At 37.1% G+C, this 23,966-nt stretch overlaps 1 protein-coding gene across 1 annotated transcript in view; it reads left to right on the top strand.

The window, feature by feature from the left end:
- IPO5 (importin 5) overlaps positions 1-23,966 on the top strand; it is a 44,403-nt gene that overhangs the window by 14,250 nt on the left and 6,187 nt on the right. The window contains exons 7-23 of the mRNA XM_074151374.1: positions 2,133-2,255; positions 2,350-2,470; positions 5,963-6,050; positions 9,194-9,300; positions 11,299-11,423; positions 11,510-11,599; positions 11,719-11,892; positions 12,112-12,330; positions 13,590-13,673; positions 14,474-14,606; positions 14,709-14,830; positions 15,411-15,507; positions 16,012-16,184; positions 16,644-16,755; positions 17,356-17,411; positions 21,172-21,294; positions 21,920-22,139. Of these exons, the coding sequence (XP_074007475.1) occupies positions 2,133-2,255; positions 2,350-2,470; positions 5,963-6,050; positions 9,194-9,300; positions 11,299-11,423; positions 11,510-11,599; positions 11,719-11,892; positions 12,112-12,330; positions 13,590-13,673; positions 14,474-14,606; positions 14,709-14,830; positions 15,411-15,507; positions 16,012-16,184; positions 16,644-16,755; positions 17,356-17,411; positions 21,172-21,294; positions 21,920-22,139 (2,167 nt within the window). The remainder of the gene's footprint in view (positions 1-2,132; positions 2,256-2,349; positions 2,471-5,962; positions 6,051-9,193; positions 9,301-11,298; positions 11,424-11,509; positions 11,600-11,718; positions 11,893-12,111; positions 12,331-13,589; positions 13,674-14,473; positions 14,607-14,708; positions 14,831-15,410; positions 15,508-16,011; positions 16,185-16,643; positions 16,756-17,355; positions 17,412-21,171; positions 21,295-21,919; positions 22,140-23,966) is intronic.

Genomic DNA, 23,966 nt, shown 5'->3' with positions numbered 1-23,966 from the left:
TGGGAGTGAGGTAGAATTCAGGGTGGGCATGCTGTTCATCTTGATGTTTGGCAATTAAATAGTATGCTGTTTTTAGACTTCAGACTAATAGCCCACTTTGTGTGATATAAGTTTCAATGCTACTATTTTAGGCTGTAAAAACATATGCACTTGGCTTGCATTTTCAAGCTTTATTTTGCAAATACCGAGCACAGAACTATGCTATGAAATCTGTCTTTTTATAATGCTTATTGCAAGAAGGATTAGATTTTCTGGCTGTGGTAACACAAGATGGATATGAAGATCTGAGTTTATAAATAGGAGACGGGATGTGTTAGAATAGTGGTGAGTGACCTTTGGAGACAGTTGGATGGTTTTTTTTGTTGCTGCCTGAAGTTCATTTTGTTGAAATATTGGTGTGGTAAAAAAGCTAAAAATAAAATTCTGACTTAGCAATTCAGTCCTGTCAGTACAATTTCTATAGTGGTTATGCTGGAAGTTGAACTTTCAGAACTAATAGTTGAAACTTGTATCCAAGAGATTTATCTTGGAGTGGAGATAAAAGCTGCAAGATAAGCTGACTTCTGTGGTTATTCTACAGAAAAGAGCCTCTGCCTTTTAGGGCTCTCTGTGCATTTTGAACTTTCTTCAGAAACCTAGTCTTGCTTTAAAAAACTGTCAAAGCTGCAATGGGTATAAAATACAGAGTTTTACAGAAACTTCCACTACATATTTCATTATCCTTTGCCCGAATTAGAGGACGAGGGGCAACTATTAGTCCAAAAGGCCTTAGCCAAGATGGATGTGATTTTTTTTTTTTTCCCCAGAACATTTTTGATACTAAGGTACTGCTTTTATGTTGAAAGTGTGGGCTGTTTGAGTGGCATTATTAAAAGTGTTGGATTCTAGATTTAAGTATTAAAAAACATTTAGCTATTCACTTTTTAAAAATGTTTCTACGTTAGGGAGGCATCAAGTACTTCACTAATGAAAATTCCCTTCAAAACCCCAAAACCATGTCTGAAGACCCTCTTTTTCTTTGGAGGTTTGGGTTTTTGTGTCCTATTTCTAGAAGAGTTTTAACAGCATTGAGTAACTGTGCCCTCTTTTGGTACTAGGGTATCAAGCTGGTCAGTTAAAAGTAAGTTTTCAGAATGTAGCTATGGGTTAGGAAAGGTACTTGCAAAATGCTTGATTTCTTTTTCCTGTGTCCTGTGACTGAAAGCTGAAAGGCCTGCTTTAATTTCGGTGGCTCTCCAGAGTTGTCTGGAAAAAAATAAATTATTTAATCTTGAGATTACTGGTGTTTGTACATGTAAGCTATGCAAAGCTGTTCTCACGTAACGGGGGAAAAAAGGAGTTAGACTCATTCTTCTTCTTTTGGGCAGAGTTACTCTGAGGACTTTTTCTTTATTTAAAATGCATTTTGAAGTTGTGCTTGTCAAGATGTAGTGTGAGTTTTTGCATTTTGGTACCTCTGATGTGAGACCTTAATTTTTCTGAGTGTCCGTCTACTGCATTAGATTTAAACTAATAATGGTCAGAATTGATGCCATATAACGTTGTGAGCCACAACTAATTTGTAGAAAACTTGCAGTTTTGGACCTCAGATACTATCTCTTTGTGGTTGTTACGGATTTACGCACGCTGGCCACCGTAGCAGGGTCTGATCCTAGGATCCTGCTGAAAATATGAAGTGAAGGCTTCCAATTAGTTTTTCATTAGTTCTCAGGTTACAGCTGGAGCTGGGTGCCCTCTGGAGAAGGACCCCTACCCCAATTCACGCCTCTGAATTATACCCATATCACCCATCACCTGATCCCCAAGTCCAATTCTGGTTGGTGGTTTTACTGATTTTCAGTGTTGTTAGGCTGGCCTTCTGAAATGACTTCATGCTCTTAGAATTGTCTCCTTTGTCCTTATCTTCTTCATTCTGCTTGTATCTACCAGATTCAGCTAGTTCTTTGTTAGCAGCATTAGTTTTATCAAGAAATTTACTCTCAGTCTTAATGGCTAACCACAACACACTAATGCTAAACAAGACTATTCAGAGAGACAAGAATACAGTTAATCAAATTTCTTCTGTAACAGTGGTTCTATTCATAGTATTATTTGGGTTTATTTAATCTTATTTTCATCTTATCTCTTGATAGGCTGTAAATGACTCCTGCTACCAAAACGATGATTCTGTCCTGAAATCCCTTGTAGAAATTGCAGATTCTGTTCCCAAGTATTTACGACCACATTTAGAACCTACGTTGCAACTAAGTCTGAAGGTAAAGCTAGGAATTTTTTAATTTTTTTCTTTTTTAGTCAGTCTTTCCTGCCCAAAGCATCTGTTCTAACCATTTGCTCTAATCTGGATTGTAGTTGTGCGCAGATGCCAGTCTCAGTAACATGCAGCGTCAGTTGGCACTTGAAGTAATTGTGACCTTGTCAGAAACTGCTGCTGCGATGCTGAGGAGGCATACAAACATCGTTGCACAAGCCAGTAAGTATTTTACTCGTTTTCTTGGTTGAAACGATTTGTCTTCCTTTAGTGTTAAACTGACTTTGCAGGTGCTTAGTGGCAAAACCACCTCTAACTCAGTTTCCTGGTGCTGGTAACTTTAGGTGACACCAAATTGGATTTTCTTATGGAGAAAGACTTCTTATTGTGACTCTTCATAAATTAATCTGCTTATGCAGCCACCAACAATTTGAATAAAAATACAGTAGATTCTTCATTAGGTGTTTCCAAGGAAAATACTACTTTAATGCTATTCTGCTGGCTTTGGAAATTTGTACTGTAAAAAAAAAAAAAAGTATTTAGTTCTCAAGTTCTTTTGAAGTTGGATATGTAGGCCAGACACTCTGTGGTGCTGGCAGCTGAAGGAGTTCAGCATGCATGTTGAGCTTCAGTGTTGAGTTAAAGATGTAAATTAAAAATCAGATGCTTATATAAATGCTTAGAGAAAGTCCAATGCAGATTGTAAATTCTTTGGAAAGGCACCTTTTAATCATGTGTTATTATTTGAGATACTAAAAATAACTGTCTTCTGGACAGCCCCAGCAGCAATGCTGCACACAGTGGTATTTCTCTGCCTTTTATATACTTTCTGTGAGTAGATCAGGGCACTGACACAGCAGTGTAGGCTGCTTTTTGGAAGGATTCTTCTCCCTCCCTGTCACACTTGTATCAGTCTAAATTCTTGCTTGGTTTCTGAAACTTGCATAAAGACAATCTGTTAAAAGGCAACTTTTTTTACTCGTGTTTTCAGGCTGGAGAAATTTGTGCATATACACACCACTAAAATAAAACTTCTGGAAAATGTTGTAAACTGGATCTGCCTGGCCTAAGTGTCTAAACTGTTGTCTAGAAGTTTTGTTTACTTGTAGGACAGAGTTTTTTTTAAAAAGCAGATTCTTTCAGAATATGTTTTGAAATCTGAAAATGTTTAGAGCGCTGTTGGGATAGCTTGTTGGGAATATTAACGCTTGACACTTGCTGTCCCCAAATCATTACAAGCTTCTTATCTGGTGTGGCAGCATAGTAGAGAAGTACCTCATATCTCTTTAGAATGTATTACTTTTATATTGGGTTGCTAGTTGCTGTTTAGGAATGAAATATTTGTACGAAGATAATGCACCATGTGTAAATGAAGTGCCTTTGGTTTTCAACCCATTGTAAAATTGCTCTTAATGAATCAGTAAGGTGAAGGACTTTTATTTCGCAGAGCTAGTTATGTTCAGAGAAAGCCAAAAAGGATTGCTTTTGTCTTGGTTTCGTGCCTTGGTTTAAGAGGCTTTCTGTTTTCATTCAGCTAAAAAGTTGCTACATAACTTTATCCTCACAACTATGACTGGGTCTTAGGCAAAACTGTTATCTTATGCTGGTTTTACTGAACAGGATGCTAATTTAGGAGTAAGTCTGTGTCCTGTGTACCAGTCTTCTGCTCAGGAATTCCATTTGGGTTCAGACTTGCCTCCTGGAGCTCAGTATTCAGGATAGCAGAGTGCTTTATTGCTCTTTCCCTAGAAATTAGAGCTGCAGTCTGTCTTTGGCTGTAGTTTTTGTTCAGTCTCCAGAAAATGGAGTCATGGCATGCTCTGAAAAGGAGCAGGCTTAGTGGGCTCATTCTTAACTTGTTTGTAAACAGTCTATATATTGGCAATAGTTAAATTTTGAGGGCTTGTCTGGGCAATGTTGAAACTAATGCACAACTCTATATTTACAAAAATACCCTTTGTGAAACTAAACTTACTGGCAACTACCTTCATATTAAACATCAAGAAGAAATGTGTACAAGCTTTTGCAAGTTCTGGATATAACGCTGGCCAGACAGCTTTGGATTAGTTTATTCTCAGCCTTGCTTGTTTGTAGCAATGAACAGTGACATCAGTTTTTGGAACCCCATAGCATTTGTGGCAGATGATGGTTGACTTGCATATTTCAGAGATGTGACAATACATCATTTTCACCTGTGTGCTTATGAGTGTGTGTCTGAAAAGCTGGGCTATAATACTGGGGTTTTTTTGAGGAAATTCTTTTCAGTGACTAGTAAGTATATAGAATTCTGGCATGTGGGCATCGTTCTAGAAAGTTCATAGTGTCCTTTAAGTTATCTTGATATGTATATAAAAGCTCTCTGAAGGTTTTTGCAGCCATAGTGTCATCTCTGGCTGAAGACATGTAACCTTATCAAGCAAATAAATCCGTAATTTGATCTTTTCTTGATACTTGCCTGACAATGCTGTCAGTGAGCAATATTTTCTTCTGTCATCAGTTGACTATAAGTTTCTCATCTGTCCACATGTATGGCGAGGTGAGTTTGCTTAGGGTTGTGCCTCTGTCATAGATTACAGTAGTGTAAGTATATTATGAGATTCACCAGTTGCAGGATACCTAATCAGTTGCAGGCAGCAGCATGGTCTACTGTGTGCCTACTAATTTTTGAGGTAGGTTGCTGTAAGGGACAGTTAACTATGGTGCCTGTCTTCAAGATATGTGCTAGACTGTCCTAAAAAGATTCTTAAAGCTCAAAGATTGAGTATTTGACTGAAAACTTCTGTTTCCAGGGCAAAGTGAAGCTTTGTTGCATTAATGATGTTTAATTCAAATAGCTGCTCTGAGTGGTTAGTGTAATACGAAGTACAGAATGCCTTACTTTGCTCTGAAAGTGCAAGGTATTTTTCAACCTTTGGGCTTCTGAAGTACACCAGAACAGGCAGGCTTATAATAGAAAAATGACTGCACTCCTTCCTCCCATGAGAACAACTCAGAAGAATAGGTGTTGCTTATTGCATAGTAGTGGAATGTTATGATAAAGATTGTGTAATAGCTTCTGTAAAGACTTACACTGAGAAGAGCAGACAGAAACAATCTACAGAGGCAGAAGTAGAAAACTTGGTGGACTATTATGTGCAAGATATTTTTATGATACAAAACGAATATTTACATTGTGGGGAAAAAACCTCAAGTTCTAAACCGTTAGCATAAAATTTTACTTTTACAATAACGTAAGTGGCCAGTGTACATATAGTTAACAAAATTTATAGATGTTGTTAAAACTAAGGGTTGAGTATTATTCTTCCGTAATGAATGTAGTCTCTCATCAGTGAATTTTCAGTTATCAGTGTTTCAGCAAAATGAATGAAGCATATCTGAGTTCTTAAAGCATATAGTACTATTTTTAACTCTTTCAAGGAACTTAGACTTTATTAAGGAATTTGCTTTTTACAGTCTTCATAACTTAAATCTTGCATTGTACTGTCATTCTTGGTAAGATACACTCAACTGTTGTTTACTCTCAATTTAAATTATTTTTGTGAAAATCTATTCTGCATTACTGGCTGATGCAGTTTGATAGACTTGGCTTTCTGCTGCTGGAAGAAGAGCTATGTTTCTTCAATCATTTTTTTGAAAGATGAGAACTTAAATTTTATGCTTGTTATTTGAGAATCTATTTTAAGAAAGCAACCAGAGTTTAAAACTTTTTTTCAGTTCCTCAAATGTTAGCAATGATGGTTGACTTGGAAGAAGATGAAGACTGGGCAAATGCAGATGAGCTTGAAGATGATGACTTTGACAGGTAATTATGAAACTAGTTGTTTCAATATATTATCAAGACTGTGTGGCTATAGGCAGATTTTAAATGCAGGATGCGAATGACTGCAGTGCATTACTTTTTCTTTACTCAAGTAACTCTCCTGATTTTGTTCCCTTGGTCATGAGTGGTATATATGACTGTTCTCGGTTTATATGTAGGTTACATAGGTACTGTTCAGCAAGTAAGTAAATTCTTTCAGTGTTTGTATATTGCTGTAATTCAGTTCTACAAGTTGCATGTTCTATTGTCTGCTATTTTGCACTGTTTTAACTTTTCAAACTCTCGTTTCTTCTGTCGTTTCTGTTACTCAGTTCAGAAGTCAGTGCTTCCTAAACCTTTAAATTGAGGGCTTATCCCGGAGTTAGCTGGAACCAAAGGTGAAGGATACTGACTTGTTTAATCATCTACAACCAATCTCTTCATTTTTCTGTATCTATGCCCTTGAAAAGGTGGTGGTAAAGAAAAAAAGCTGCCAACCTTTGAAAGGACATCAGAATGCATAGTGGAATTCCTTGCTTGATTTCATCTAGCTCAAAAAAGTTATGATTTTGCTGCTATTTTAAATCCCATGCTATGGCAGCAGTAGCTTGTATTGTTTGTCTTGGGCATGAAAGATCTAATAAAGATGTCCAGTCTTTTTGATTTGCTTATTCCTGCATGCTTTGTAGCTTTCTCCAACTTCCCAAAAGAACGTTATGGTTTCTCTGCAGTATCTTGTTACATCTGCTTTTGTCCAAATACAATCAGATTGAAGTAGAAGAAAGCAAAAAATACGTGTAGAAGATGACTGTTTTCACACTTCTGTAAAGATACAGATGTTTATTTACCAGTCTAGACACATTTTTGCCACATCTGGCATCTTCTTCAAGAGTCACATGTAATTAGTGTTTCAAAACAATTTGTCACAGAAGACTTTGAGATCTTCATAGGAAGACAGGCAATAGAAGAGATGTTGATTTACCACTGAACTGTGTAGTGACCTCTAGTAGATATCAGGCATATAGAGACACTTGCAAAACGGATGCATAGGAATTTATGGAAGAACCTGTTTAATCTCTGCTTGACTTGGAATACTTTTTTTTTTGTTCCCCTTGATTATGGAATTGAAAGTAAGCTGTCCTTTCTTCCCCATCTCACATGGTAGACCAGACACTTTTATCCTGTTTCGTTTCCTCAGCTTTGAAATTTTGCCATACAGGTAGAACTGTCAGACACCATTGCATTCAGGTGTGTCAAGTATTTGAATCTTTTTAGTCAACTAAATTTCACAGCAAAATAAAATATTAAAGTTCAAACCCTCATGAAGCCTCTCAGAGTGTGGAGTTTATTCAGATGGCCTGCTTTAGGCAGCTTAGTAAGCACTCTGAATCATCCACTCGAGGCATGCCAATTTCTCTTTATTGGCAGCAGAGTAACTTTGTTCTCCTGAACACAAGTTAGCTGCCTGTGGATTTTAGAGTGAAAATTTTCCTTTTTTTGTTAAAAGTTGCAAGTAGAGTAAGCAAAGATCAGAAACCAAGTTGTGCTCGCAACCTTAGTCTAAAGGAGAAACAAAGCTCCTTTGGCCCTCAAAGTAACAAAAGAGCCTTGAGGCCTGGACACACAATACTGGACATCAGGTAGTCTCTGGTGATTGTGTGTGTAATGTTATTTTGTTTCTTTTAGGAGGTTCACTCGTGTTACTATGTGTTTCCTACCACTGAAGCTCACCTTTGTGGAGAGTTGTTGATTAGCTGATGTTGTGTGCTAACCTCTCGGGGTGCATGAGTCTTTGTAGCTTCATAAAAAGACCGGAATTTCAGTGCAGTCCAAGAAACTGGCTAATGATCATCAGGCTGTAGCCTAGTTAGGGTGTGTTCGGATCTGACTAAGGGGGATGTGAGTCAGCCTACACAAAAGCAGCAAAGTATTTTAGCATTTCCAGTTTTTTGTTGCTCTGACTTCATAGAGCAGTGAAATTCTAAAGGAGGAAAAGGTTAATCCAAGTTCCTCTTTTCCTGGCAAAAGCCTTGCAAACATTGGAGGGAGGTGCGTGGTCATTTTTCTAACATAGACTGTTTCTTCAAACTGAATATATGAATTCAAGGTGGGAGGAAACAACTCAAAGAATGTAACTTCAGATGAAAGCTGCTATTAACTTTAGTGAGTTTGCTCCAGTCTAAACCTGTGTGCCCATGCTCTGTTGTCCTGCCGTTGATGTACCTGTTTATTTGAATATGGCTACTCTGAAGAACAAATACAATATTGCCAATATCTTTGTGCAAACACCTTTGTTCACAGCATGTGAGCTTCTGGACTGTTTATAGTTTGTAATGAGACTTGGGGATTCAAGACTTCTATTTCTGACCCAGCTGACTGATACTGGAAAGGAGGGGGAGATTCATCCCTCTCTGAACCATTACTCAGCTCTTCCATCAGCGTAGATGTCTAGGCTGGACTACCCTTGAGTTATTACAGTGCTAGTCATACCCAGACTGTAACAGTAGATATCTGTGTCCTGGAAATTTTCTTACTTTTCTGTAGAGAATAATTTTATTGGGCGGAACAAGTCACATTACACATCTAATGTTTGGCTATTCTCAGTTCAACAAATTCCTGACCTGGAGTGGATGCTTTCTGCCTGAGTCATTGGCAAGAGAGCATGCTACTAGAGTACTGGTACTGTAGCCACGCAAAGAAGGTCTCTTATGTGCCCCAAAGCTTGAATTCTGCTGGTTCACCTGATTCATAGCAAGTCTGAGCTCATTTCTGTTCTCATGACAAAAAGATAATTGCTGGTATTATTGCTTAATTCATAGCAAATTTAGTTTCAGCTTTGTAGGTATGTGTAACTGTTGGGAAACTCATTCTTCACTTTCAGTGCTAGTAAGGCCCAAGTTTCTTTGGTACTAGACTTAATCAATGGGCTACAGATAATAAATGTTTAGGTGGAGGATAAATATTTTATGACTGGTGTGTGAGCTTTTAGGTTTGGATGTGCTTTATTTACTTATGCAGGCTCATGTGTATTCAGATGGCAAAAATTTGAAGAGTAGAACTGCCGGAAAGGGCACTCCTGTGCCCTGTTGGACTGTTTGCTTGATTGTAGATATCAAACCACTGATATTTCTGTAACTGTTATTTAGCAATGCAGTTGCTGGTGAGAGTGCACTGGACAGAATGGCCTGTGGCCTTGGAGGAAAACTTGTTTTACCTATGATTAAAGAACATATTATGCAAATGCTTCAGAATCGTAAGTAACTGCATTTTTTATTTATTTTTTTTTTTTACAATTCTATCCTTTCTAGGAACTTTGATACCTCTTATATCAGGTAGCTAAATGTGAAGATTTATTTTTATACACTTCCAATTTTGATTTCAGCAGCAAAAACTGTAAATGCTGTGAACTTGGAATTTTATACTTTTTCTTAGACTGTGATTTATTAAACTTATATACAGTGCATAGCAACATTTTTCTGGAATGTGGACAGCTGAACAGAGATGTCAAAACCAAAACAGTACATTTTTTTAAAACTTGTAGTCTGTGAAGTAAATAAGTAATTCCTTCTAAATCCCTACACAGTGCCTCACAGTACCTTAAGTGTGCCTAAACTGCCACCTATTATTCTGTAGCTCAATTTTTTTGCTTCTTCTGAAGTGCTGCATTTAAGTGAAATTTTAATACGTTACATAGAGGAAAACGTGTTCTTTTTGTTCATTATTCCTGTAATTTGATGGACTAAAGTAGAGAAGTCTGTGGTAGGCTGGCAATCTTTTGGTATGCTGATTTTAATACGTTTCATGAGGTGGTTCCATATATTCTTATCAGTTGCTATGTATGCTTCTTTTCCTCTTAAAATACCTGTAATGCTTGCTCAGGCAATCATTCAAAAAAATATTGTGCATTTGTTGCATGTGCTTTCACTTGACCTGTGCTTTGAGCCTTTGAAGTAGAAGATAAAAAGTTCTGGGTACTTTTCCTACCTTTATTATTTAAAATCCAGTGCAAAACAGACTATTACCATACTGGATATGGAACATGGGGCTACTCAAGGTATGACCTGCAGAATGTGAACACTGGTAAAGTCTGTTTGGAATGAAATTTTTTTCTAAATAAAGTTTTGTTAAGGAAACAGGTTAACCTGGCTATTCCAGTGTTGGCAGCAATAATAATTTTAAACTTCTGTGTTTGGATTGGGTAGCCAGATGGTCCAAACATGATTGCATTTCATTTTGTAGTATCATTGATTTCAGGTCTGGAATGCATGCTAATAGTAATACAATGAGAGTCACAAGAGGTGCAGGCTTAACTAGGAACATCCAATGAACTTAAATAGCACAAAATAAACTGCTTCTTCACTGCACCTTCTGTCAAGATATTTCATCTCATCCTGATCAAACAGAAGCTTGAGTGTCAGGATTCCAGTGCTCTGAACTGTGGTATTCTTCATTCCAGGAATTTAATACATTACCAACAATAATGAAATCTTGCATTATTTTGGGAAAGAAGTTCTGTTGCATGCCTTTCCCTCACTTTGATAAACCTGTTTATTGTTCTTTTTTTTTTTCTGTAATCCCCATGGTTTCTAGCACCAAAAAAGATTCTGTTAAGAAAGAAATAAAATAAAAAAATTGGAGTTTCTCTTATGTTTCCCTTGCCTAAATGAAAAAGGAGCGGGGTGTGAAAGATCCATTTCAGCAATATCCACTAGCCTGAGAATAGGTTGTTAGAACTTGGAGGCAGGGATGGCCTTACATCCCTAAATGGAATGTTACTGTTCTTAAACAGTCTTGCAGAGACTGCTGAAAACTTCAGTACTGATTATTTATTTGTTTTAAATGTAGATATTGTTTGGTTCACTAGATGTTTTTTCCCTTCCTGACTAAAAGAGGAAGATCTAGGCTCTTCTGATACCATTACAAAATGGGGGAGAGGAAAAAAAGCTCATTTAATTAAAATGCAGTTCCCGGGTGTTAGTACTATGTACATACTTATATCAGCAATTAAGAGTTGTTTGTTCTATGTCTGGATTTGATCTGGATTAGATACTCAATATTTTATGTATCTCTGGAATTATGTATGAGGAAAAGTGAAAAGTATTAACAAATCAAGTAGATGCATCAATTTCCCTTCCCTCTCCTATTCACTCTTCCTTCTCCTGTCCACTCCTCAAAAAACATGATTTGTCTTTATGGTGCTTTTTAGTTTCCAAAATAAATAACATTTATTTTTATTTTTACTATTTTGTAGCTGACTGGAAATACAGGCATGCTGGCTTGATGGCGCTCTCAGCCATTGGAGAAGGTTGCCACCAACAGATGGAGGGAATTTTAAATGAGATAGTTAATTTTGTTTTGCTATTCCTTCAGGATCCTGTAAGTATAATTCTATAAATTAATTTGAAATGTTTTCATTTTTGCTCTCATGACTTGTTAACTGTTTGAGGGAAATACTTTTTCAGCATCCAAGAGTAAGATACGCCGCTTGTAATGCTATCGGACAAATGGCAACTGACTTCGCACCTGGTTTTCAAAAGAAATTTCATGAGAAGGCAAGTAGTAGAATAGCAAAAAAAAAAAAACCCAAAACAACCCAATGGTAAAATTATGAAATGATGAAAATTCAGAAACTTGTTCCTTTGAAGATTTTCCTTTTTTTTTTTTTTTTCAGGTGATAGCAGCTCTTCTGCAAACCATGGAGGATCAAGGCAACCAGCGTGTTCAAGCCCATGCAGCTGCAGCACTCATAAACTTCACTGAAGATTGTCCTAAGTCACTGCTTATTCCGTATTTGGATAATCTTGTGAAGCATCTTCATTCCACTATGGTGATAAAATTACAAGAGGTATAATATACTGAACAAATTGTTTCAGTGAGAGTAACCTTGTTACATATGCAGAGTAAGAGTAGCTGAACTAAGACCTCTGAAATAAGCCAGTCTGCTGATGTTGGTCTAGACTGACAAGAATGGGGATACCTAGAAGAGCTGAGTTTTACACTTGACATGTTTTTAAGTAAAATATGTGCTTTAGAAATATAACACTTTATTATTCTTCTTTCCAAGTTGATACAGAAAGGCACTAAGCTAGTTTTGGAGCAAGTTGTGACTTCAATTGCATCAGTTGCAGATACAGCAGAGGAGAAATTTGTTCCCTACTATGACTTATTTATGCCCTCTTTAAAACACATTGTTGAGAATGCTGTTCAGAAGGAATTAAGACTCTTACGAGGAAAAACTATTGAGTGCATCAGCCTAATTGGTCTTGCTGTTGGTAAAGAAAAGGTAAGCTTAGATCTTATCTGATGGTCCAAATAATGCCCAAGGCATATTTTTAAATGCCTTTGGGTTTTGCGATGTTCGCATTGAATTAATATACTCACTTGTTAAACATATAGCTATGTTGTTGCTGATTCTATGCTTGTCTTCCTGTTTTCATTTGAGGTGACTGTCTTGCTGTTTAGATTCACAAATTCACAATAGAACTTTAAGATTATTACAACCTAAGTTATTCTTGTCATGCTGAGTAATGCTGAAATCAAGCATTTTTATCTTCGGTTTTTTTGCCTTAAGATTCTAAGATTCTTAAGATTCTAGAGCATCTCATTTAGGCAGTGTCAGAATGGTGGGTGAAATGTACGTAGTCAAAGGAAACAGCGTAGGTTTTGTATGCGGATGCCTGAAAAAGTTTAAATGTGCTTGTAATAGAACTTGAAATACTTGTTTGTCATGAGGCTTGATGTATTTGGGAATGTTGGTTTATAAGTCGGTCAAAACATGTCTCTAACAGTACCGAGAAACAACTGTGAAGGACTATATAAGAGTCTAAGGGAAGTTCTGATAGCAAGTTCGCATTATGGTTTACAGATTTTCATTTTATTGAGTGAAGAAAACAGAAAATCACACTTAAAAGTAAAACAATGTGATGTACACAGTACAAAAATACTAATAGCCTCTCCCACAAAATTACCGGCCCTTTCCTTTCACTTAGAAGAACCACTGGTAAACTTACCATTCATGCAACTAAATTTATAAACAGATTTTAAATGCAACTAATGTTTAATAAATTATTCTTAGAGGACTACTGGTAACATGGGGAGTGAAAAGAGGGTAGATGTCACATCAGATGCCCCAATGGTGTTACCTAAAATGTTAGTAGCTTCAGTAAGTAGCTTCTGCTCTCAGCTTTTATCCCAGTTCCATAAAGGAGTCAAAATACTAAGGAAGATATCTGGGGAAGTTAGAATTTTCAGATTTTTTTTTTTGTGAATATTAGTATTTATGTAGTGTTTTATTTAAATAGTCCTCTGCTCTCAAGTATATGAACAGAGGGTACAGTGAGGCTTAAGACAAGAATGACTCAGTGATGCTTCTGGAAAAAGAACTTGTGGTTTCACTTTTATCCACATTTCAGTCTATTTCCAGCTATAGCTTATGTCTTGGGTAGTGTCTCGGACTTAGGACCAATTTAAGTAAGCCTTTAAGTGTCTTGAGAAGTATCCTTTTAATTTGCCTTTAAAAACATAGTTGTTTCCTATATCTAGTTTATGCAGGATGCATCAGATGTAATGCAGCTGTTATTGAAGACACAAACAGACTTCAGTGATCTAGAAGATGATGATCCACAGGTATGTTAAAATTGTCTTCATAGCGTGTAGCTCTTCGGTTAGTATTAAAAACATTCTTTGTACATGTGATGTTTCTGTCATGTGTGTTGCCCCCATGTAATTACACCTTCAGACTAATTGTTCAGCATGTCTTAAAAAAATTGAGATTGATGGCCTTGGAGTCTTTCACAGAAGTGTGTTTAGGAAATGAGACTTCCAGGTCCTATATTTGCCGAAGAAATTTCAGCATGTGGGTAATCATTCCTTGTGTATTAGTAACTACTCTGCTTGGCACTGTGTGACCTATTCCCTTGCTGTCACCTTTTTATAAATAGTTCTACAAGACTCGTTAGACAGCTGCTCTAATGAGTGGAGAGCTATTTTGACTTGTGTATCTGAAACAAATACTCCTGTGAAAACACAGTACTGCACTCTTTTTTTGCTCTCATTGCTATTTCCACGAATGCAGCTCAGTAGTGTCATTTAAATTCAGGAAATTATTTCAGAAGGAAATTTACTTTTCAGGACAGTCATAGCATTACAAGTACATCTTACACTGTCACATTTTTACATGTATAGCAACTTTGATCAGAAGTACTGTCAACACAGCACTACAAATAAAGACTTGGGACAGGTCTTTTGAAGATGCGTTTTTATATGGATTGCATATTGGATGAGTTATCTTTGAAATAAGTTTTATGCATTACTGACATTATTTTTAAAAAGTCATATTGTATAATGTTCTTCTGTTATGCTTTCCTTTTAAGTAAGCATTAAAATAAAATGCAGGACACGAAAATTCTAACTCTTCTCTCTTACAGATTTCTTACATGATCTCGGCATGGGCCAGAATGTGTAAAATTCTTGGAAAGGAATTTCAGCAGTACCTTCCTGTTGTCATGGGACCTTTAATGAAGACTGCATCCATTAAACCTGAAGTAGCTCTTTTAGACAGTAGGTTTAGCATAGAGTTTTCCTTGAAAAAGTACTGAAATACACACTTTTGGAGCACTTTTAGATTTTAATTTTTTTTTTCTCCCCTCTTCTGTATAACAGCACAAGATATGGAGAATATGAGTGATGATGATGGTTGGGAATTTGTAAATCTAGGAGATCAGCAAAGTTTTGGAATTAAAACTGCAGGCCTTGAAGAAAAAGCAACTGCATGCCAGATGCTGGTGAGTAATAGGACTGACAGATCACCAAAACTAATAGGACTATGTATCCTGAAAAATAGTTTTGGTGATCTATGTATTGCTGGACAATTGAGTCTGAAGCCAAAATCTGTAGCGAAGATATTCTTTATAGTATCAAATGAAATATTTCTGTTTTTCTTCAGGTGACAGTGTTAAGTTTGGACTTCACATGCTTCATTGTATGTGGCTTATTTGATTAAAAATAGTTTCTTTAGTTTGGAGCTTCAATTTTTAAGATGAACAGATAGTTTTCCTTTGTTAGCAAAACTTTGAAGAAAATCAAGATGTTAAAAAGAAGTTCCTTTTTGTGAATACTGATATTTCTGAATTCTGTTTAAAAAATGCATGCATGTACTAAGAGTGAGATTTGTACTGCTATCGGGGTTTGTTAAAATACCACACTGGAGGGGGTAGGTAAATGTATTATTACACATGCTTTAGAATAACTTTTTTTTAAAAAAAACCCTAAACTTTTAACAATCTTTCTCACCATTGCATAGTTGAAAAATATTAGTAACAGTATTTTCCCTTAAAAGTGGCATTTCCGTGCTTTGTGTTTCAGGTTTGCTATGCAAAGGAGCTAAAAGAAGGATTCGTTGAGTACACAGAGCAAGTTGTAAAGCTGATGGTTCCCTTGTTGAAATTCTATTTCCATGATGATATCCTATTAATGGATTCTGCTGTGAAAATGGAAACTTAGTTTGGAAGAATCAGTAGTGCTTAGTGTTTTCCGAAATGAATTGAAAGTGTTACTGTTAAAATATTCTGTTGCTTTATAGCAGAAACTGTTTCTGAGAACATTGTTTTACACGCTATTTTAGGCAACGTATCCTACTTTTTCCCCTAGTTTCTTTTTAAATAAGCACATCTATAACATTAAAAGCAAGCAGTAGAGAAAGTGATGTTCATGCAGATGCAGTGAAGGAGAACTTGAGTAGCTTTTCTGTCATGGCCTGAAACAAGCTTGAAACAGCTTTTAGATAGCAAACAGTTTAATTTTCCTGTGATTTTAATCTGTGTCTAATTAAGAGATCAAATGCACTAGAATGTGATTTAAAATAATCTGTCAGGTAGAAAATTAATAAGTTCATTATGATGATGGGTGTTTAAATTCTAAGTGCTGCACCTTGGCCTTCAGTGTTCTATTTCCTTAATCATGAAACGTGTTCGAGTGGCAGCAGCAGAGTCGATGCCCCTCCTTCTTGAATGTGCTAGAGTTCGTGGGCCAGAGTACCTCACGCAGATGTGGCACTTTATGTGTGATGCGCTCATCAAAGCCATTGGGACAGAACCAGATTCAGATGTTCTCTCAGAAATAATGCATTCTTTTGCAAAGGTAACCTTCTTCCTTATGAATTTTGTCGCACTATTGTTTGTGGCTTTTTATGGCAAGAAAGGACATGTGTTTGATGTTCATTTAAATGGCTGGAAGACATGCAGGGCTTCCTCTACACCAGTTTTGCTTTGACTATAAATGTTTTTGTAGCTGATTGAAAGCCTCAGTTTTGCTTTTTTTGCAAGAACCAAAGTATTAACCTAAAATAACTACCAGAATTGTTCATTTTAACTGCAAACTGTTCATTTAACTGCAAAGTTATGCGCTCAAAATGCATAGTGGTACCATGTCTTACTTGTATAATTTGAGTGTTGATTACAGTATTTATTTTCTATTAGTATTATTTCTGCTGGTGATCACTTAAAGCAGAGCATGTATTAATATTCTCTGTGTGCTTAGATTTCATTGAGACTGCTCATGTAACTTAAAGCTGAAAAACTGATCCCTTTATTTCACTAGTGCATTGAGGTAATGGGAGATGGATGCCTTAACAATGAACATTTTGAAGAACTTGGAGGAATATTGAAAGGAAAGCTAGAAGAGCACTTTAAAAATCAAGAATTAAGACAGGGTAAGTTCCTGTTAACACGTGATAATGGCTGTTCTTGAAAGCAGAATTCCTAATAATTTCTGAACACACAAAAAGAATCTTAGTTCAGATTTCTTTAATTTGCATATTTATGTAAGGTAATTAGGCTTTGAAACAACAGAATGCATGAGTTCTATTTGTAAACTTTGGGAGGATGAAGATGGCATCATCTGCAGAAATACTGTAGTTTAATCAAAAGTTGATGGACAGATTTACTTGAAGACAGTGCACATGTCTATGGTGTTGTCATTTCTGTGGGGTTTTTTTATCTGAAGTCTTTGCCGTTTTCTTAAAGCAATGATAGTTTCTTATTTCTATGCACTTTTCTTGTCCTTGTGGATAAGCTGGTGTGTTTATTTCTATCTCATGCGTTTTTACGCATTCTTAAACTAAGCTGTCTCATTATACTTCTTGTTTTTCTGTGAAAGCTCTTTTGAAGCTTCTTAAAGACAAAATTCCTGTTGCAATCTTCAGCTACTGTTTCCTATTTTCTAAATTTGTTGCTGCATCATTTTTTCCCTTTCACAGGATTCTTACGCACTTGTAGAAAAGTAATGGTTTAATATTTGTTTTTTAATGTAGTGAAAAGACAAGATGAAGACTATGACGAACAAGTTGAAGAGTCATTACAAGATGAAGTAAGTTGGTTTGGGGAGTTTTTCCACTTGTAAAGCACTAGGATAGAAATACATTACATGGATGTGCTATGCTACTCAATTAAAGCATAGTGCATCCTCAGAATTACTTCTTCCTGGAAGAATGTTCTGTTACCATATTCCTTCAACACTTCCAGTAAGAAATGGGTCACGCTTGAATTAGAAAATATGAAAGTTTTCCATGTCCAGTATTCTGAAGGAAGAAGCTCAGGATAAAGCTCTTCATTTTCTTCACCCTCTCAAACAATTCTTAGATGACTTTAAATAGTCTCTTGTCAAATGCTGTATCAGTGATAATCTAAGGCCTAGCCCTGCTGACTTGTTTTCTCTTTGTGCCTTATGACCTAGGTGCCTCTTAACCTCGAGCACACCTCTGACCTATGACGTGTCAGGTCAGGAGCCTGTCTCAAAAAGAATAGATCTAAAATACTATCAAAGGAGGACAGCAGGATGAATAGCTGGCATAATGTGTTTGCTTATGAGAGAATACCAAAGTCACTATGATACCAAATTAACTTTTGGTTTGAAGTGAAGGTGACTGTAGAAGAGAGACGATCGTTCTGTTAAATCGTTATTGGTATGGAGGGAGTAATATAGAATAATAAATCACTGCTGCTTGTAACATGAGACATAAAGGATACTCAGTAAACTTAACTAGGACATTTTTTGCCACACAATGCAGGTGTGAAGCTTGTGAGGTTGAACTGTGAAGCATGAGTTTAACCTGTATGCAGGCTCCAGAATATATCTTAACAGATCATGCACCCATATATAAATACTTTCTTAAATAACAGTGCAGTTCTTGAGCCCCTTTCCTTTGGGATCATTAGGGCCAACACTCAGAAGGATAGGTTTCTGGCACCTACATACTGCTTGGTATCAAAAATTAACAAAACTCCAGTTCTGAGCCAAGAGCCTTTCCTGATTTTAGTCCCTTTCTTATTTGCAGTGTTTACTGTTCGTTCTTGTGGGCAGTGAGTTAGGTGGTTTCTTACCTTTTTTTCTTATGTGTCACTCTGTAGTGATAATGAGAGAAAATGCTAGCAAGGGGCAGTTTCAGAAAAGCTGAGTCCACACTCTGCAACAGAGTTCCAAGGCATTTTAAAAAAATGCTTTAATTTATATTTGACCTTGCTGATTTTTTTTTAAAGACTGCAAGGAAGACTTTTTTGCATTACCCTGTGAAAGTAGGAGTGGGACCAGAATGTCACTTGCCATATGGACAAAATTAACATATGGTAATGAGTAACATTTGGATATACACCTTTGGTCCCAGAATATGTTTATGTAGCCCTACCTCAAGGCAGCAGAAATATAAAGGAGTAGAGAAGTCGTGAAAGATATTCAAACAGTAGTTTTGGTAAGATATTCAAATACAGCCCTAGCTTAAGCAGTAACTAAGCTGATTTGATAGAGGGTAGGAGAAGGCATACGCTATGCAAGTGTTATGCTCTCCCCTTGAGCATCTGTTATCAGCTATTAGTAAACAGGCAATACCAGCCCGGGTGGACCTTGTGGTGTGATGCAGCAATTCTTTACCTCTATTTTTGTGTGTATGTTCCAGAGATATTGCTTGAATTATGCCTTGACAATGCAGAAGTTGTCTACCCAGGGGGGGTTTAAATACCCAGTAGTGGGAAGCTGTCTCTTGCATGAGAAGTACTTATTAGTTTCTCATTAGGGACCAGGAGCTACCTGTATCCTGTTTTCCCTGCCTGTTAAAGTATAAACTGATTAAAGGAGCCATACTGAGTACAACAGAACTTGCTTTAAAACAAAGTCACAGGGTTTTCCCAGCAGAAGCGTGTCCAGGGAACAAGCCTCCCTTGCAGTTACAACATGAATTAAAAGCTGAATCTGAGCTAAGGATTTTTACTTTACCAGTTTGATGCATTAATTGGGCAAGGTGAAAAATGAGGTTAAGTGGTAAGAGGAGAGGATTAATATTCCTTAAATTTTTGCCACAACCTTCTGTCACAAAGGCAGTTATCCATTTACTTTTCAATGAAAGCTTGTTACAGTATCTATAAGGTACAGAAGAAGAAAAGGGCCTTCTGCCTTCTGTAAAGGGAATCCATTGAAGCAGTAAATTTGCACAAGACTGTGTTTGTCTTGATAATTTTTGTGTCCTTGAAACAAAACTTGAAGTCCTATGCAATTGAGTAGTATCAATCGACTTACATTTTTGAGAAGGGTAAAAAGGAGGACCCTGGGAACTACCAACCAGTCAGTCTCGCTTTGTGCTTAATAAGATCATGGAATAGGTTTTCTTGGAAGCTATGGTAAGGCACATGAAGTCAGGGAGGTGATTAAAGACAGCTGACATGGCTTCACAAAGGGCAAATCATGCCCAGCTAATCTGGTGTCTTCTATGATGGAGTGACTGCATTGGTGGATTAAGAAAGAGCAATTGGTATCATCTGTCTTGACTTCTGTAAGGCTTGTGACCTGCTCCCCCACAACATCCTTTTCTCTGTATTGGAGAGAGATGAATTTGATGGATGTACTGTTCAATGGATAAGGAATTGTCTGGATGGTCGTGTCCAAAGAGTTGCATTCAATGACTCAATGTCCAAATGGAGATCAGGAAGAAGGGGTGTCCCTCAAAGGTCTGTATTGGGACCAGTTCTGTTCAGTCAGTATCTTTATTAACATCAAAGGTTGTGGAATTCAGTTGCACCCTCAGCAACTTTGCTGGCAACACCAAGCTTAGTGGTGTGGTTGATGCACTTGAGGGAAGGGATGCCATCCAGAGGGACCTGGACAGGCTTGAGTGGTGAGCCCATGTGAACCTCATGAAGTTCAGCAAGGCCAAGTGGAAGGATCTGCACTTGGTTTGGGACAGTCCCCAATATCAATACAGAGTAGGGGATGAGTGGATTGAGAGCACCCCTGCTGAGAAGGACTTTGGGATGTTGGTGGATGGGAAAATTGCACGTAAGCCAGCAATGTGTGCTCGCAGCCCAGAAAGCCAGTTGTATCCTCAACCGCATAAAAAGAAGTGTGGCCACAAGTTGAGGCAGGTGATTCTCCCACTCTGCTCTGTTCTTGTGAGACCTCAACTGAGCATTCAGCTCTGGGGTTCTCAGTACAAGAAAGACATGGGCCTGTTGGAGTAGATCCAGAGGAGGCCCACAAAAATGGTCAGAGGGTTGGAACACCTCTCCTATAAAGAAAGGCTGAGAGAGTTGTGGTTGTTCAGCCTGGAGAAGAGAAGGCTCTGGGGAGACCTCATTGCAGCGTTTCAATATATAAAGAGGGCTTATGTGAAATATGGAGAGAGACCTTTCACCAGGGCCTCTAGTGACAGGACAACATTTTTAAACTGAAAAAAGATTGATTTGGATTGAAGATAGGAAGAATTTTTTTTATGATGAGGGTGGTGAAACACTGGAACAGGTTGCCCGGAGATGTTGTGGATGCTCCACGATTAGAAGTGTTTCAAGGTCAGGTTGGATGGGGTTTTGAGAAACCTGTTTTAGTGAAAGTTGTCCCTGCCCATGGCAGGGAGGTTGGATTAAATGATCCTTCAAGCTCCCTTCCAACCCAAACCATTCTATGATTCTTTCATTCTGTGATTAGACCAAGAGCTGAAAAGTAGTAGAGTTTAAAGGATTGGGTTTACGAAACCAAGTCATTGAACAACTTTATTCTATTAGTTTAGAGACCTTAGCATTTCATGTGACTTCCACTATTTTAAAGACTGTTAGTCTTAAGGTGAGTTGTATCCTTTTCCTATCAGGACGACAGTGACGTTTATATTTTGACTAAAGTATCAGACATTTTGCACTCAATATTCAGCAGTTACAAGGAGAAAGTACTGCCGTGGTTTGAAAGGCTACTTCCGCTAATTGTCAACCTAATTGTAAGTACCTTGCTTTCTTTTAGTTTGACTTTGATTATTATTTTTTTCTGATGTGTTAATAGGCCTTCCATGCTGGAATCTTAGAGGATGTGGTTGATAGAATGTGACAATTATTGTTTTACAAAGTACAGGCATTGAAGGTTTATTCTGGATCATGTATTACCCTATGCTTTTTGAACAGCTGCGCTGCTGTGCTACTTCTAATTTCTGTGTTGTAAGACCCAGAATCTTGACCCACACAACTATTTTGAGAAACGTAATTTGCCTGGGAGTGTCCAATACTCTGTAAAACGGATTTCAAGAGGAGGCCTAAAAAAGTGTTATAGGCTAGTGGGGAAAATTGACACTGAACTAAGTAACAGAGTGAAACAGAGGTAAAGGATTTAGCCTAAAATCATTATTCTTCTGATTAGCTCAGATGTTCACCTGGATTTTGTTTTGTTTATGGTATTTCTGCAAGTATCACTACAGAAAATTATGTGTTTGTAGGGTTAAATTTAGTCTGGGAAGATTTTAACAAAAATACCAGACTACTGTTACTATAATTATTCTGTTGATATATTCATTGACTCTACGAAAATTACCAACTTTAAGGTGGCTTAAACGTGACCTGTTTTTGGTGCAGTGTCCACATAGGCCATGGCCAGACAGGCAGTGGGGGCTATGCATTTTTGATGACATCGTAGAGCACTGTAGCCCTTCCTCGTTCAAGTACGCTGAATACTTCCTGAGGCCAATGCTACAGTCAATATGTGACAACAGCCCAGAGGTCAGGCAAGCAGCTGCCTACGGTGTTGGAGTTATGGCACAATTTGGTGGAGACAGCTATCGTCCTTTTTGCACAGGTACGTACCTGCATCCGATAAAACTATTTGAATGTGTGGTTCTGGGGAAAAAAAAAATCAGAAATTAAAGATTGCTCACCTTTTGGTTAATGAGGTCTCTTCCCTTTGGCAGTGAAATAGATTGCCGGTATAACCTGTGTGGCAGACTGGTGCTGATTAGTAAAGTGCCTGAATTCCTTGGGCTTTTAATGATGTTCTGCTTAGTAGCATTTCTGTTGCAGGATGTACCCCTTAGCAAACTTGACTTATATTTTTTTTAAAAAAATATGGTCTGACATGCAAATGTTCATTTCATAAAAAGTAGGTTTCTCGTACACACCTGCCTCATAGTCACTTTTTACTAATTCTGATGTGGTTACGTGTTAATGCAAAACCCTTTGGATGTCTAGAAAAGTTACACAAGTGACCTCTATTAAGGAGTTGCCTAAAATACAACTACTGAGGCTCTCTGCTTTCCCATTATATAAAAAGGAGCCTGATTTCTGTGACTAAGAAATTAAATGAGTATGATAAGAAATTAAATTAGTATGATAATGCCTATCAGAAACACTTGGTCTGCTTTTTTTCCTGAATGTCTCGAGTTTCTCTAAAACTTCAAATTTGTCTTGAATTTAAAGAAATGGTTGTCTGCTGGCACTCTTCTTGCCAGTCAACAAAGTTAATTCTGCACACTAAATAACACCTCTTATCAGAGGGTTTTTTTTCCTTTTGAAAGAAAATATATAGTCAGCTGTATCGAATGTGTATTTCACATGAATCTTAAATGAAAGCTGAATTAAGTGATGTAAGAAAATAAGCAGCATGTGATAGGGATGAATTAGGGCTTTAACACAAGTCTTACCTACATCAATAGAGCTTATAATTTTCACTATTAATGTAAATGTAACTGTCACATGGTGACCATCAAGATGAGGTGGCACTTTTTTAAGAAAAAAAAAAAGAAAAAGCAGGGAGAAGCCTTGCAGAGAAACATTAAGAGCATTAAAATTTAAAATTATCTAGAAAAATACTTCCTAAAAGGTTGGGAGTCTTTTGCAAACTTTTCTGTCAGGTTTTTGTCTTGTCCCAAGACTAGAGAAGTAGAGACTGAGGTTAAGATAAATCTGATTTTGGAGTTTTGGGGGGTTTTTAGCATCTGTTGAAGTCTAATTTTATTTTTTTAATTCATTAGACTTTACCTTGGCCCACTTAAACTTTATAACGGCTTTGATCCTTTTCTTTGTATTTGAACAAATAATCCCTGATTAAACCCAGACACTTGGCTTCTCCTTTAGTTGGATGTTTAAATAAAATAACCCTTTTGCTTTACAGCATACAGCTTATTAGCAGGCACCTCAAAAGTACTTTAAATACTTTTGTATGTACATGAAAGAACTTTGTGATTTATTTCAATAGATGATGTGCTGCGATTAGAAACAACGTAAATCCATGGCATGAGAAGCTTTCTACCCCATAGGTTTTACTCTCTTCTCTGAAAACATCACGTTTGTGAGCTTTTATTTATAATTTAACTTCTTTACTGATTAATATGTAGCACTGGCATATTGTTCTATTGCAAGTTTGTAGCAGTATATAAAGACTCGAGACTATTCAGAAAAAGCAGATGTATTAACATGAGTGGTTTTGGCAGTCGGTTGAAACAATACAGGAATGTAGGGAGAACTTGTAAATGGTGCAAGAGCCACATTATGATGAAACAAAGAGTTAAAAATAGTAAAGAACAAAGAAATAAGATTGCAGAAAAAGTACAACAAATCAAGTTACTTTCTAAATGGAGTTACAAAGTTACAATTTATGTGACTGTCAACATTGCTTCTATTTCTTATG

The sequence above is a fragment of the Numenius arquata genome, chromosome 1, assembly GCF_964106895.1.
Source record: "Numenius arquata chromosome 1, bNumArq3.hap1.1, whole genome shotgun sequence".
Taxonomy (NCBI): domain Eukaryota; kingdom Metazoa; phylum Chordata; class Aves; order Charadriiformes; family Scolopacidae; genus Numenius; species Numenius arquata.
The sequence above is the reverse complement of the archived record's forward strand: the minus strand, read 5'-3'. Positions and strand labels throughout refer to the sequence as shown.